The 16,106-nt window shown below is 53.6% G+C and overlaps 1 protein-coding gene across 4 annotated transcripts; it reads right to left on the bottom strand.

Moving 5' to 3' along the window:
- Positions 1-2,050: 2,050 nt before the first annotated feature.
- STX4 (syntaxin 4) lies at positions 2,051-11,959 on the bottom strand. 4 transcript variants are annotated; one of them, XM_054669326.2, is made up of 13 exons: positions 11,360-11,959; positions 11,081-11,182; positions 10,870-10,969; positions 10,659-10,733; positions 10,153-10,223; positions 7,199-7,307; positions 7,043-7,119; positions 6,586-6,723; positions 5,580-5,690; positions 5,413-5,508; positions 4,072-5,319; positions 2,988-3,124; positions 2,051-2,873 (listed from the first exon to the last, which is right to left on the bottom strand). In XM_054669326.2, exons 1-10 carry the CDS (start codon positions 11,387-11,389, stop codon positions 5,428-5,430), a joined length of 894 nt encoding a protein of 297 aa, XP_054525301.1. In that variant the 5' UTR covers positions 11,390-11,959; the 3' UTR covers positions 2,051-2,873; positions 2,988-3,124; positions 4,072-5,319; positions 5,413-5,427. The 4 variants fall into 4 exon arrangements, with proteins under 4 accessions (XP_054525301.1, XP_063653846.1, XP_063653847.1 ...); XM_063797776.1 differs by having other exon boundaries at positions 2,988-3,121; XM_063797777.1 differs by having other exon boundaries at positions 10,870-10,991; positions 11,673-11,838.
- Positions 11,960-16,106: the final 4,147 nt, after the last annotated feature.

Here is a 16,106-nt window from a genome sequence, read left to right as displayed (position 1 = left end):
CATATATCAATGGCTCACAGCAAGAGAGATTTATTTCTTAAATTCTGCATCATTTTATAGGTAGGCTGTAGCCCAGCTTCATGTCATTGTCATTCTGGGTTGCAGGCTGAAAGAGAAGTCTAGATCTGGAAACTGCCAGGTTTATGAGCCTGAGCAGAGGGAGAAGAGACTGGAAGCTGCTAGAGTACTCAATGGTGCTCTAAAGCTTCTATGCGGAAGTGATACTTTACCTTTTTTTTTTTTTGAGACGGAGTTTCACTTTTTGTCCAGGCTGGAGTGCAATGGCATGATCTGGGCTCATTGCAACCTCCTCCTTCCTGGGTTCAAGTGATTCTCCTGCCTCAGCCTTCCTAGCAGCTGGGATTACAGGCCCGTGCCACCATGCCTGGCTAATTTTGTACTTTTAGTAGAGACAGGGTTTCACCACGTTGGCCAGACTGGTCTCGAACTCTTGACCTCAACTGATCCACCCGCCTCATCCTCCCAAAGTGCTGGGATTACAGGTGTGAGCCATTGCGCCCGGCCAATATTTTGCCTTCCTACCCATATTCCACTGGCCAAAGCAAGTCCTATAGCCAAACCTATTGTAAGCAGGGAATGAGCATATAATGCTCCTATAGGGAGGGGCCCAGCAGGGAAGGTAAGCAAATATCTGGAACAGAGATGTCAATCACTGCCCTAGTCCACTCCTCTTCCAGCACATACACACGCTCTGCTGCAGCATTTTGTACCATGTCACTTCCTGCATCCATCTTAGCCAAGGGTAAAGTCTTGACTCAAGGGCAAAGTCTTTTTCTTTTTTTCTTTTTTTTTTTTTTGAGACAGGTTATTATTCTGTTGTCCAGGCTGGAGTGCAGTGGTGCAATGTTGGCTCACTGTGGTCTCAACCCCAGGCCCAAGCAATCCTCCCACCTCAGCCTCCCAAGTAGCTGGGACCACAGGCACGCACCACTGACATGCACCTGGTTATTTTATTTTATTTTATTTTATTTTTGAGACGGAGTTTTGCTCTTGTTGCCCAGGTTGGAGTGCAATGGGACAATCTCGGCTCACTGCAACCTCCACCTCCCGGGTTCAAGTGATTCTCCTGCCTCAGCCTCCCAAGTAGGATTACAGGCCTGCACCACCATATCCAGCTAACTTTTTGTATTTAGTAGAGACGGGGTTTCACCATGTTGGTCAGGCTGGTCTCGAACGCCTGACATCAGGTGATCCACCTGCCAGGGCCTCCCAAAGTGCTGGGATTACAGGCATGAGCCACAGTGCCCAACCTAATTTTAATTTTTGTAGAGATAGGGTCTTGTTATATTTCCCTGGCTGGTCTTGAACTCCTGGGCTCAAGCAATACTCCTGCTTTGGCCTCCCAAAGTGCTGGGATTACAAATGTGAACAACAGTGCAAAGTCTTGAGTTAAAGGGCAGACAATTCCTAGGCAAGTAAATGTAATCTGATCTGGAGAGCAGACCAGACTGATTCCTTTTCTTGGGAACTTGAACCACAATAGATTGAATAAGTGAGCTGCAGCTGACAGGTTGTGATACAAGATGGACTTGGAAATGTCACATCTAACCAAGACCCTGTTGCCTAAAAGTTGGGCTGACAGCAGCAAAGCTAGGATTTCAATGCAAATCCTGCCCTTAGCCCCTCACTCAGGGCAGTTTCCCAAAGGGAAGAGATGTACACAGGGGAGCCCATGGAATCTCCAGTGCACGCATCCATCTGTTCGCCTGCCTACCAGATCTGCTCCAAACTCACCTGCTCAAAGACCTTCTATGGGTCCTGACAGCCCACAGGAAAAGTTCAAAGGATTGATCCTGGCATCCCAGGCCACTTGGCCATCAGGCCACCTGGCCATCAGGCCACCTTTTCCAGGAGGTTCTGGATGGCTTTCTGGGTGAAACAGGGGAGCTGCTTTTCAGGGGCGGCGCTGTCCAGCATGGCTAAGAAGAGGCACACACTGCACGTGGCCCCCCGCTGCACATGGCCCCCCGCTGCAGGTGGACACCCGCTGCATAGACAGTGGATGCCGAGAGACTCTATCAGATCCCAGTAAGCACCACAGATCTTGCAATTTTACTCTGAAGGCAGAGAGGCGAGAGAGTGGATGAAGGCAGCCAATGGGACAGGACTTTGCTGGAGATGCAAGCAGAGAATCAGGGAAGTCCAGAGGCCCCAGGTCCAAATCAGCTTTGTACTGGGGCAGCATCTGCCCGGCCCGCAGCTCCCATCGGGTGGACACACCTAGATCGCATCTGCACACTCCAGCGAAGGTGGAGCTCTTTCCTGTAAAGCCCACGACACACTGGATCTGCCGGGCCCTCCTCAGCCACACAGCCTTCCAGTGTCTTTAGGGGGTTCGATCCAGCCCCTTGCGGTATACAATCCAACCACTTCGGGGTGTGTCTGCGCCTCGCCCTAAGGCCCCACCCACACCCGCTTCCTAGACCTAAGCGCCATTTGATGGTGGGGCGGGGATCACTCTTCCAGGACCCTCCAGACTAATGTCCATGCTCTTCAGAGACAACACTTAAGTCCCGCTGGCCAATCGTAACCAAACCACGGCCTTGGCCACGCCCCATGCACAGCTCGCCCAGTTGCGGGCGATCTCGGACGGTAAGACCTGCACTCCAGGGCCACCGGGAGGCGCTGCGGGGCCACCGGGAGGCGCAGTCGGGGGTCGGCGAGGCCTGGCCCTCGGGCCCAATTCCGCCCTCCTGCCCTTCCCCTAGCCCAGTCCAGAGCCCGGTCCAATGTGCATCAGCGAAGCCACATCCAGCGCTTACGGGACGCGGTCTCCCACACATGGCAACGCGGGACTGAGCCCGCCAGACTGGGCAGCTGGGAGCGGCGGCAGCGGCAGCAACAGCAGGGGCCTGTAAGATTGAAAGTGGGATGGACTGGGCGGCTGCGACGCAGTCCCCAGACCTTGGAGGTCAGAGCTAGGCGCCGCCCTACTGCAAGTAGGCAGGTGCCAGGAGCCGGCTTACCCTTTAAAACTAGGTGTCGGGGGCCGGGCGCGGTGGCTCATGCCTGTAATCCCAGCACTTTGGGAAGCTGAGGCGGGCGGATCACGAGGTCAGGAGATCGAGACCATCCTGGCTAACACGATGAAACCCCGTCTCTACTAAAAATACAAAAAATTAGCCGGGCGCGGTGGCGGGTGCCTGTAGTCCCAGCTACTCAGGAGCCTGAGGCAGGAGAATGGCGTGAACCCAGGAGACGAAGTTTGCAGTGAGCGGAGATCGCACCACTGCACTCCAGTCTGGGCGATAGAGCAAGACTCCGTCTCAAAAAAAAAAAAAAAAAAAAAATTAGCCGGGCATGGTGGCGGGCGCCTGTAGTCCCAGCTACTCTGGAGGCTGAGGCAGGAGAATGGCGTGAACCCGGGAGGCGGAGCTTGCAGTGAGCCGAGATTGTGCCACTGCACCCCAGGCTGGGCGACAGAGCGAGACTCCGTCTCAAAACAAACAAACAAACAAACAAAAACTCTAGGTGTCGGGGAACAGGAGCCACGTCCACTCCAGAAATTAGGCATCAGGACTAGGAGCCCTTAGAAATTTAGTCAGGGCTGGCCAGGCGCGGTGGCTCACGCCTGTAATCCCAACACTTTGGGAGGCCGAGGCGGGCAGATCACGATGTCAGTAGATCGAGACCATCCTAACACGGTGAAACCCCATCTCTACTAAAAATACAAAAAATTAGCCGGGCGTGGTAGCGGGCGCCTGTAGTCCCAGCTACTCGGGAGGCTGAGGCAGGAGAATGGCGTGAACCCGGGAGGCGGAGCTTGCAGTGAGCCGAGATCGCGCCACTGCACTCCAGCCTGGGCGACAGAGCGAGACTCCGTCTCAAAAAAAAAAAAAAAAAAAAAAATTAGCCGGGTGTGGTGGCGGGTGCCTGCAGTCCCAGCTACTCGGGAGGCTGAAGCAGGAGAATGGTGTGAACCTGGGAGGCGGAGCTTGCAGTGAGCTGAGATAGTGCCACTGCACTCCAGCCTGGGCAAAAGAACAAGACTCTGTCTCAAAAAAGAAAAAAGAAAAAAACAAATTTAGTCAGGGCTTGGATCTCAGGTACCTTATGGAAGAAATCAGAGGTCAGGCTTTTCTGCTGCCACCACCTGTTTCAGCCAGGTAACTCTCAGCAACCAGGTGCACTGATCCAGGATCACTGGCTCTCTATGCTGCTGCTGCTGCTGCTGCTACTGATGATGATTGCTATTATTTTTGAGACAGGGTCTCGCTCTGTCACCCAGGATGGAGTGCAGTGGGATGACCATGGCTCACTGCAGCCTTAACCTCCTGGGCTCAAGCGATCCTCCCACCTCAGCCTCTGGAGTAGCTGGGACAACAGACACTTGCCATCACGCCTGGCTAATTTTTAAAATTATTATTCTCTAAAGAGAAGAGGTTGCCCCATCCTGCCTAGGCTGGTCTCAAGCTCCTGGGCTCAAGAGATCCTCCTGCCTGGGCCTCCCAAAGTGCTGGGATTACTGGTGCAAGCCACCACACCCTGCCTAAACTCTTATGTAAAAGATGATGCTTTTGTTGGTCACAGGGCCCGGCCTCCTGTGCTTTCTGACTGGCAACCTCTTCCCCAGCTTCTCGCCATAACTGGCTTCTCCCCACTTAACATCCCACTCCAGTGTCATCCCTGCTGAAACCAGACCATCCCTATCCACTGCATCCAAAGTGACAGCCTCAATTAGGCATTTTTTCATGGTGCCTCTTCCTCTGGGCCACAAGAAGGCCCACTGATGCCACCCAAACCCCCATCTCACCTGCGTCCCAGCCTGGCCTGGTCAGCCTCATCATTTCCAAGACAGATACTCACAGTGGTCCTTTCCCGGGGACAGTACTGAGCCAGGAGCTAGATGCCGGTGTTACCCCTCCCTGCCCACCCATTCCTATGGGGGTGCAGAAAGGCAGAACCAGCCTGCTGTGGGCATAGCACCCATGGCAGTTTGACCTGAGCAGCCAGGGCCGGCCCTGGGGACGTCCAGGAGGTAAGGAGGTTGGATGCCCGGAAGCCTTGGGCCAGCCCTTCCAGGAACACACGTGCACAGGGCTTTCTATGCTCTTTTTTTGTTTTTTAATTTTTTACAAAACCGTGTGTCCCGGCCAATCAGGACAGTGCAGGCCTCCCCCAGGCATTGAGGCCTGAAGGAGGCGGCCACCATGAATTAGCAGCTGCCAACCCCAGAAGAACTGTCTGCCCTTCTGCATAGGGGCCAGTGTGAGGAAGGGGTCCGACTGGAGGCTCTGCCCTGCCCCCCAGGCTGCTGGGAGAGAAGGCCAGGCCCTGGGTCCCTGGTGCTCCTAGTGCCTGTAAGGAAAGGAGGGAGAACAGGGTCTGAGGGAGGAGGGATGGCTGGGGCCAGGGCTGGGGCAGGCCAGGGGGCAGCCCACAACATCTCACCAACAATGTGCGACATTATCCAACCACCGTGACGCCAATGATGACTGCTAGGAGGACGACGGTGATGGACACACAGATGGCAATCAAGACTTTCTTCTGTGGGAGAGGAGGGGGTCAGGGAAGTCACACAGGGTGCCTGGGGCAGTGGCCGGGCCTGGGAGGCTCACCTTCCTCGCCTTCTTCTGGTTCTCCAGGGCCGTCTTGACGTGCTCCTGCCCACGTTCCACGTAGTCCGCTGAGCTCAGGATGTTCTTCTCAATCCGATTGATCATCTCCCCCTGCTCAGAGGATGGGGTGGTTCAGGGAGGTAAGGATGCCTTTGCCCACCCCACCCTAGATGACTGAAGAACATTCCTGGCAGGAAAAAAAAATTGCACTAACAAAGACAAGGGCAAGACTCGATCTGACAAAAGTTCAGACTCCTTGGGGATGGCTTCCAGGCCCCTTCTATCATGTAGTCCCTTGTCCCCTGCTCACTTATCCCATACAACCTCTATCTGCAGTGGTAGCTTGGAGCTAAGGGCCTCAAATGGCTCATACCTTTCACAGATGGTGAACTGTGCCTTCACAAATCTGTCTGAATTTACCCATTCTTCCAGGCCTATCTACAGCTGCTGCAAAGCCCTCCCTATCCCTGCCTCCTCCTGGCACCACCAGCCTCAGGTCTCAGTACTCCTACTGAATGAGATCTCTTTCCTGTAAGTCTCAGCTGCAAAAGGGCATTGGCTGTAGCATGACTGAGGCCAGCTCCTCCAGGACAGGGCTGGAAGCTCAACTCAACTCACACAACCAGGGCCAGGGGAACGCCGCCCCCACCCCAGCCTTGTACAGATGTTAGGAGGCAGCCCCTCTAGAGCAACTCTGACTGGACCTCTGAGAGGTATAAGGGTGGATGCTGTTAGTGGAGGGGGAGTGAGGGCTGGGGCCAGACCTGGGCAGGCTCAAGTTTTGGAGAGGGGGCAGGGTGCTATGCAGAAGGGAGTGGGCATCTGCGTAGCAGCAGAGGCAGGTGCCATTCTCGGGGTACAGCTAAGGATAGGAATAAGCACCAATCTGGGGGCATGGCCAAACCTGGAAGACACAAAAGCCTCAGGGAGAGAATCTAAGGGTGGCGGGAGGCTGGCAGTTTGGACTGAACCTGGTCTCACGTCTGGGGCTGCGTGGGGCACCCACCTGCATCTCCACTTCGGTAGCCAGAAAAGTGAATATGTCGTGCAGCTCACGAATACTGCGTTCAAGCTGCTGGATCTCACTGTGCCGGGCCGAGATCTCATTTAAGGCCTGTCGAGTCACCTGCGTGTCCTTCAGGATCTGGGGGGTGGACAGGAGTGGGGCAACTGTTCACAGGGAGACCGACAGCAGGTCAGAAACTCCTGTTGAGCTTCTGGGGAGCCCTCAGCCTGGAATCTGATGGGTGACTCCAGGCAGGCTAATTAATTCCCTTAGAGGCCTCAGGGTGCCCTTAATCAGAAAGGGCCACAGCAAGCGGGGTGCAGTGGCTTGCACCTATAGTCCCAGCTACTCGGGAGGCTGAGGCAGGAGGATCACCTGAGCCCAGGAGGTCGAGAAAGGGACAGGACTCAGAGGGGATGGGAGGCACAGCAGAGAGGGGCTGGCTGTGGCCACTCACATTGGACACAAACACCTCGCTTTGCCCACTGTCCAGCATCTGCTCCAACTCCTCATCAGACACCATCCCAGCATTGGCTGTGAAGGAAAAGGCCAGGCTCAGGGTTGGGTTGGGATTACCTGCCCCTGCGGGCCAGGCTGGGCATGCACAACTCACTGATCTTCAGCTGCCTCCGGATCCGCTCCACGTTCTTCTCCCGGTATTCGGACTGCATTGAATTGCACTTGTTGATGAGCTCCACGAATTGCTGGGACAGGACCCCATGCTAAAGATGAAGAATATAGGCTGAGTGCCCCTGGGAGGATCCCTGCCTGGTCGGTGCCTCGGCAACCCCATAGTACAGTGAGCAAATAGCATGAGCTCTTATGCGGGATCTGCCACCTTAACCACCTTGTGATGACCTTGACAGGCTCCCCCATTTCTCTTAGACTAAAAGCCAAAGCCCTTATCAGGCCTATGTGGTCCTCCATGATCTTATTTATTTATTTATTTATTTATTATTTGTTTTTTGAGACAGAGTTTCACTCTTGTTGCCCAGGCTGGAGTGCAGTGGCACAATCTCGGCTCACTGCAACCTTGGCCTCCCGGGTTCAAGCAATTCTCTTGCCTCAGCCTCCCGAGTAGCTGGGACTACAGGCACGCGCCACCACGCACGGCTAATTTTTGTATTTTTAGTAGAGATGGGGTTTCACCATGTTGGCCAGGATGGTCTTGATCTCTTGACCTTGTGATCCACCTGCCTCGGCCTCCATTACAGGCGTGAGCCACTGCACCTGGCCTATTTTTATTTTTAATAGAGACAGGGTTGGCCGGGCACAGTGGCTCATGCCTGTGATCCCAGCACTTTGGGAGGCTGAGGCAGGTGGATCACCTGAGGTCAGGAGTTCGAGACCAGCCTGGCCAACGTGGTGAAACCCCATCTCTACTAAAAGTACAGAAATTAGCTTGGTGCAGTGGTGGGCACCTGTAGTCCCAGCTACTTGGGAGGCTGAAGCAAGAGAATGGCTTGAACCCAGGAGGCGGAGGTTGCAGTGAGCAGAGATGGCACCACTGCACTCCAGCCTGGGCAACAGAGTGAGACCCTGTCTCAAAGAAAAAAAAAAAAAAGAGAGAGAGAGGGGGTCTCACTATATTGCCCAGGCTGGTCTCAAACTCCTGGGCTCAACCAATCCTCCCACCTCAGCCTCCAAAGTGCTGGGATTACAGGCGTGAGCCACGGTGCCTGGCTAGCCCTCTATGATCTCTCCTTCTCCCATGACCTCTCTGATCTTACTTCCTCTTACTGTTCCCTTCCTCCACCCATCCACACTGGTCTCCTTACCCCTCCCTAGACAAAGCACACTCTCAGCTTAAGCTTTTGCATTCACTTTTCCTTCTACCTAGAATGCTCATTCCCAGCAAACACCTTTACGTCTCTTGTTCAGATGTTACCTTCTGAACGAAGCTTCCTCCACCTGCTTTCAACTGCAACTCTACCTCCTCCAGCATGCTTAGTCCCTCTTCCCCTGCTCTTTTTTCCTTAATGCTTATTATGTTCTAAATAATTCACTTATTTATTATGGTGATTGTCTACACCAGAAGGGAAGTTCCATGAGGACAAGGATCACTGGTTCACTGCTGTATCCTAAACAGTTCCAAAAAGGTCTGGCACACAGTAGGCACCCAATATGTAACTGCTGAATGCTTGCTGAATGCCAACCTCGCTGCCTACACCACAGCTCCTACGCCTAGAGACGAACATGCTGCCTGGGCGAAACAGGTGCAACAGGCCCACATGGACCCTCGACCACTCATGCCAATCACCACCACGGGCTTCCCCAGAAACACTGGCTCTGGGGCATCTGCTCTGCCTTGCCCCTTCTTCTGAGGCCTTAAATATGCTCATTCCTTGGAGTTCCTTTTCCAGAGATACATCTGCTTTCCTGGTTCCAGCTGCACCCTTCCAAGATGCCCAAGCTGCTCCATCTTCAATCTGGGGTCCCTGCTGAGCCCTGGGCCCAACTACTCCAACCCTGACCTCCTGGTATCCTCCTCACTGGGGACCCAGAGAGGGCCAGTCAGATCACTGCAAATCTCCTTACTAAGATATCACCCCAGGGGCCGGGCGCGGTGGCTCATGCCTATAATCATAGCACTTTGGGAGGCCAAAGCAGGTGGATCAGTTGAGGTCAGGAGTTCGAGACCAGCCTGGCCAACAAGGTGAAACCTCATTTCTACCAAAAATATAAAAAATTAGCCAGGTGTGGTGGTGCACACCTGTAATCCCAGCTACTCGTGAGGCTGAGGCAGGAGAATCGCTTGAAGGAGGTGGAGGTTGCAGTGAGCCAAGATTGTGCCACTGTACTCCAGCCTGAGGGACAGAGTGAGACTCCATCTCAAAAAAATAATAATAATTAAAAAAATAAGATATCACACCAGGGGAGTTCCTCTTCCTGACTTCTTGAATTCCACCTGTGGGACTAAGGATGTCCCTGTCACATAGATAGGAAACCTGCCAGTCATTTATGACTTCTCACTCTCCTTCCCTGGGCAGCGCCATTAGCCACCAGGTCCCACGTGAGTAATGTCTTTATCCCCTATTGAACCCTAACTCCTCATCTTGACTCCCAGAAAACATGTGTCCCAGCTGGGCATGGTGGCTCACGCCTGTAATTCCAGCACTTTGGGAGGCCGAGGCAGGAGGGTCACCTGAGGTCAGGAGTTCGAAACCAGCCTGGCCAACATGGTGAAGCCCAGTCTCTACTAAAAATACAAAAATTAGCTGGGCATGGTGGTGTCCGCCTGTAATCCCAGCTATTCAGGAGGCTGAGGCAAAAAAAGAAAAGAAAACATGTGTCCCACAGCCAAGACTAGGTCTTGTCTGGGGCCACAGTAACTTCTTATTGAATGGAAGAAAATAAAGCAGGGTGTTATAACCGGACTGAGCATCAGGAGACCTGGCTTCCTGACCTTGAGCAAGTTCTTTCTCTCTCTGAGCTCAGTTTCCCCATGTGGAAAAGTCATCCAACTGGACTCCATGATCTCTGCAGGCCCTTCCTTCATACACCTGTCATCTAATACTTCATGAAACATTTGCTGAAATGTCCTCATTTCTGAGAAAAAAAACCCACCTGGGTTTTTCTCATTCTTGTGTTGACGGAGTTATAGTTCTCATCAGCTTCCTCCTTCTGGGGCTCTATGGCTGTGGGAAGACACAGGGGTATTGGGGGTACTTGTCTCCATAGGATTTTTAGGGAAATATAATTTATCATAAAATGACTAAGGCTGAGCCTCTAAGAGGAGAAAGTAAGTTTATTTTTCTTTGCATTACATCACTGAGTTCCCATAGGTATGCAGAGGCCACCTAACAAAACTCCATCTCCCTGCCCAAAGAATGCCCAGTGGGCAGCGATAACTGTGTAAGTAAATGGTTTCATTGTAAATAAAAGAACCTGAGAGGCGGACTTGTGCTGTGGAGAGTACAATGGCCTGGAGGCCAGGAGACAGAGATGCTAGACCCAGGCCTGCTGTGTGACCTGGATATATCACTGGCTTCTCTGGGCCACACACTCCCCAGATATACCAACAACAGGGCAGGATCAGAGGGAAGGATCTGTCTGAGGTCCCAGGAGCTCACCCTTCAGCTGCAGGCGGATCTCCCTCCCCAGCTGTTTGATCTCATCGCGCAGGTTCTGCAGCTCCTGCTTCATGCCTGAATAAGAGAAGGCCAAGACTCCCAAACAGCAGCCCCCACCTCAACAAACCACTCTGGCCACCACCTGCATGGAACTACAACCCCCACAATCCCTGGGGCGGAGCATGCGCCCTGCAGCCGGGGTTTCACTCACTCTCCTCGGGAAGGGGCGTGGCCAGGATGGTGACCTGCTGTTTCTCCAACTCCTGGACTTTATTCCCCAGTTTGACAATAGTCTGCCGAATTGTCCGGACCTGGGGAGGGTGACCGAGAGGGCTGAAAGAGATATGGGGTACTCCAGACCACGCTACTCCTCGGGTCCTCCTACACCCTCGCGAATCCAGGCGGAGACCCCAGCCCCTTACCTTGTGGAAGAACTCCTCGTCCGGGCTCCCCAGCCGTGCCGTGCCCGGGTGCACCACCAGCGCGACCCGCTCCTTGTCCTCTTCGTCCGAGCTGTCATCCCCCTGCCAGGCCCGGAGTCATTGGCACCACCGTTTCGCTGCGGCTCTTACCCCGCAGGACCCACAGGCTTCCGGGACTTTCCTTCCTGGCCATCAGCCACCCCTCCCTATCCCGAAGACCAGAAGTCCTGCGTTCCAGTTCGTCCGCCCGTCCCCATCCCCGCTGCTCTGGCGTCTCACCTGTCTCAGCTCGTGGGTCCTGTCCCGCATGGCGGCCTGAGCTCTCCCTCCCCGGCGCCAGAGCCGGGAGGCCCTCAAATTTGGAATTCCCGTACCCCGCTCACACTCTGACACTCCCCTCCCTCCCCCTGCGGACCCCAACACCCCCACGAGCCGCCAGAGGCTCCGTCCCTTGCACCGCCCACAGTCAATGGGAAGGCGCCGACCCCGGGGACCCCCCAAGGTTCCACAGGTTGGAATTCCCTTTTCTTCCCCCCTCCAGCTCCCGCAGCCTCAGCCCCGCCCCTCCGTGATAAATTCGGGGCATGCGCACATGGTCGCGTCTCTTCCTTGCCCGAGGCTGGGAAGGTGGAGTCGGAAGTTGTTGCGCCCCGAGCGGAAGCGGAGATGCCTGGACGCGAGAACTTGCTACCGTCACCGGAACCGTTGCATCTTCCAACGGAGATGTGGTTGCCAAAAGGGGTAGGAATACGTCATTTGTACGTAATCCGAGACACCCGCATCTCACATCACCCCATGGTGCCCCCACCGCGTCACGTGACCAGCCCGGTCCCAAACTCGTGGACCGCAGAATGTGACCCTGTGACTGTCACGTGTCCCGGCTCTGTCACCGCCGTCTCTGGGACGCCGTTCTCATCACGACGTCCCCGGCACCCCAACGACCGAGCGACGCCCACACGGCCCCCGCGAGGTGGGGAGGGGCGCGCCGACCACCCCCAGAGGCCTTTCGAGGCAGTGGGTGGTAGGACCCTTGCTGACTTCGCCTTTATTGCTTTCGGGTCCAGGGGCGTGGGCGGACTGACGACTTAGCATTTGGGGCTGTCAGCATCATGGGACCTTGAAAATCGGGAAATAATAGGATCCGAGTCGTCAGCGTCAGAAAATTGCAGGGTTGTGTGGGCAGGGAATCTGGGGGTGGGAAGTGACCTCAGCCAAGGCAGAAATCTCTTCTTCCGCATCCTTCTGGCGCAGCCTCTGACAGGTGGGCGGCCAGCCGGCGCCCTCCTTGAACACTGCAGCCCGGCTGCACTCACCACCTTGTGAGCCGTCAGACCATGTCAGGGCAGCTCAGGCTAAGAAAAGTGTTTGTATTGATCACGCTGCCTCCCTGCCACTCACACCCCCCCAGCCCCTGCCTTGCATCTGAGTCCAGGTAATGACTTTGTTCTTAACTGAATCTGGGGAGTTCCTAGCTCAGTACCAAGAACATTACGGGCCCTCTATAAATACTTGTGGACAGAATTTCAGGCTTTCATGTATCTGAGGATAAAGCCCCTGGTTCCTTGGTCTTCTTTAGGCTTCAGGCTTTCTGACTGTGACACTTCTCTAATCCTGGCTATCTAGATATTCACTCATTTTTTATTTTTAAAAATTTTTACGAGATGGGGTCTCACTATGTTGTCCAAGCTGGTCTCTAACTCCTGGGCTTAAGCAATCCTTCTGCCTCAGCTTCCCAAAGTGCTGGGATTACAGGCATGCACCACCATGCACAGCAACATTCAGTCATTTAATGGATATTTTTTGGGCACATAGTATGGGCCAAACACTGTTCTAGGGCTGGAGATACATCAAGGACTAATAGACAAAAATTCCTGCACTCGTGGAACTTATATTCTCTAGAAGGAGTCCCCAAGGTCACTCAGCAAGTCTCAGCATAGCCGGGAATGAATAACAGGTCTCCTGGACCCCAGGGCTCTGTCCAGGAAGCTTCTGTGAAGGTACAAGCAAGGAAAGGAATGGACCCTTTCTGCTATGCCCTGGTCAGGAAACCTAGATTCCTGGGACTGAGTTGCTATGGACTTCTGGAAATTGCTTCCTGTCTCTAAGTGTGGATCTCCCTCTGCACAGTGGGTAACTGTAGGGGGATGGGGAGATCATCTTTATGGGTATCGGCTGCTCTAAACTTCAGTGATGATGAGGTTGGAAACTCTCAAGTGCTGTGTGATTCTATGTGAGGAGTTTTGGCTCTTCTCCTCTTCCTGTTAAAACCCAGCTCAGGCAGGGTGTGGTGGCTCATGCCTGTAATCCCAGCACTTTGGGAGGCTGAGGCAGGCAGATCACCTGAGGCCAGGAGTTGGAGACCAGCCTGGCCAACATGGCGAAACCCTGTCTCTACAAACATACAAAAATCAGCCAGGCATGATGGCAGGTGCCTGTAATCCCAGCTACTTGGGAGGCTGAGACAGGAGGATTGCTTGAACATGGGAGGTGGAGGTTACAGTGAGCTGAGATCACGCCATTGCACTCCAGCCTAGGTGACAGAGTAAGACTCCGTCTCAAAAACAAAACAAAACAAAAAAAACCCCAGCTAGTAGGAGAGTGGTGCCCTGATCAACCCACAGAGGGAATGCAGGGTTTTTCAGGAGGCCAAGCCCTGCCCAGTGGTGTCCCCTGGAGATGATAAGGAAAGATTCTCTGCTCCTGGGTCTTTCATGTCAGCCTCTGCCTCTTCAGTCACTGCTGCTTGCCTCCTGCATCTTTTGTCCCCTGCCACCCGACCCCCTTCCCCCTCCTACTCTGTGTCTCTGAGTGGCACACGGTGGAAGGGCTCTTGGACCCCTGACTCATAGTCCTGCATGGGATCTTAAATAATGCATTACTTCTCTCTGGGACTCAATTTCCCCATTTGGCGGCTTGGTCCTATAATTTCTGCCTTGCCTAAGGTAGGACTTGAACACTATCAAGTGAGGTTAGGAAGGATGTGGAAGGGGCTGGAAAACTGTTGAGGGTGCCCTCCCCTCTGGGCTTTTTTTTTTTTTTTTTTTCTCTTTGAGGTCAGGTCTGGTTCTGTCATCCAGGCTGGAGTGCAGTGGTGTGCTCTCAGGTTCAGTCAATCCTCCTGCCTCAGCCTCCCAAGTAGCTGGTACTAAGGCACGCACCACCATGCCTGGCTAATTTTTGTATATTTTTTTGGTAGAGACTGGGTTTCGCCATGTTGCCCAGGCTGTTCTCAAACCCCTGGGCTCAAGCGATCCACCCACCTTGGCCTCCCAAAGTACTGGGATTACAGGTGTGAGCCACTGTGCCCAGCCTCTCTGAGCTTTTAATACTGTAGGTTCCAGCGTCTTCTGGGCCCCCTGGTCCCATCTTCCTCTTTGTTTCTCAGCGTCTTGATGGCATGCCATCTTGGTCCACTAAACTTCTCAGGATTATAATATTATTTCACTTGTGGTCTCTGGGTGAGATCGCAGGGCTTTGGAATGGTGACTTAAGGTCACAGGAAGCTGGACTCCAAGCCTTGTGGTGGAATATGGAGAGGAAAGAGGCCATTTAGAGAGATTGGCGCTGGGGGTGGAGCTCTCCAGAGCTGAGCCCTTTGTTCCTCTCAGGCCCTCTGAGCAGCCTTGACGGGATATTAACTATATTAGGCTAGGTGCAGTGGCTCATGCCTGTGATCCTAGCACTTTAGGAGGCCAAGGGTGTATCACTTGAAGCCAGGAGTTCGAGAGCAGCCTGGGCAACATAGCGTCTGTCTCTACAAAAAAAATCTTAATTACCCAGGTGCGCTGGCGCTCTCCTGTAGTCCCAGCTACTCAGGAGGCTGAGGCAGGAGGATCACTTGAGTCCCTGAGGTCAAGGGTGCAGTCAGCAGTGATCTTGCCACTGCACTCCAGCCCGGGTGACAGAGTGAGATCCTGTATAAAAAAAAAAAAAAAAAAAAAAAAGTAGGGTGGGTGCAGTGGCTCACGCCTGTAATCCTAGCACTTTGGGAGGCTGAGGCAGGAGAATCCTTTGAGCCCAGGACTTGAGACCAGCCTGGGCAACATGCCAAGACCTTATCTCTGTTTTTGTTGTTGTTGTTTGTTTGTTTGTTTGTTTGTTTGTTTTGAGATGTAGTCTCGCTCTGTCTCCCAGACTGGAGTGCAGTGGCACGATCTCAGCTCACTGCAGCATCCGCCTCCTGAGTTCAAACAATTCTGCCTCAGCCTCCCAAGTAGCTGAGATTACAGGTGCACACCACCGCGCCCAGCTCATTTTTGTATTTTTAGCAGAGATGGGGTTTCACCATATTGGCCAGGCTGGTCTCGAACTCCTGACCTCGTGATCCTCCCGCCTCGTGATCTGCCTGCCTCGGCCTCCCGAAGTGCTGGGGTTACAGGCATGAGCCACTGTGCCCAGCCTAAGACCTCATCTCTAATTAGATTTTTTAAAAATAAATAAATAGAAGTAAAAATAAAGTTTAAAAAAGTGTATTGGGTCTTGGGTGTGTGGGTGGTGGGCGTGTATATTCGCTCCAGACTGTGCAGCTGTTGGGGGGTGGGGTGTGTTTCTTAACTTCTACACTATGATCCAAGGAAAATACCAGCTGGGGTGGCTTCCCGTGTTCCACCCACCCTTGGGGGCTTGCTGTCACCTATTGCTTTGGACTGTCTTGGGGGAGGAGTGGGTGGACTGCCCGCCCCACTCAGCCTTCTCCTGCCCCTGTCACAGGTCATCTCCCACACCTGCTAAGTTGGAGCCAACTACTGGAGAGGTTGTTGATCCTGTCTTGCTCTACCCAGTCCTGAGGCTTGGCAATTTGTCTTGTCCCCTCTACCTGTGGGTCCAGACCTATCCACATGGGAGCCAGACGACCTGGGTTGGAATCCCAGCCCATTCACCCACTGTAATAACTCTAGGAGGCAAGTTATATAACCTTTCTATACCTCAGTTCTCATTTTTTTTTGTTTTTGTTTTTGTTTTTTTGGTTGTTGTTGTTTTTTGAGACAGAGTCTCTCCAGGTCACCAGGCTAGAATGCAGTGGTGT

The sequence above is a fragment of the Pan troglodytes genome, chromosome 18, assembly GCF_028858775.2.
Source record: "Pan troglodytes isolate AG18354 chromosome 18, NHGRI_mPanTro3-v2.0_pri, whole genome shotgun sequence".
NCBI classification, from domain to species: domain Eukaryota; kingdom Metazoa; phylum Chordata; class Mammalia; order Primates; family Hominidae; genus Pan; species Pan troglodytes.
This window is presented reverse-complemented; position numbering and strand designations above follow the sequence as displayed.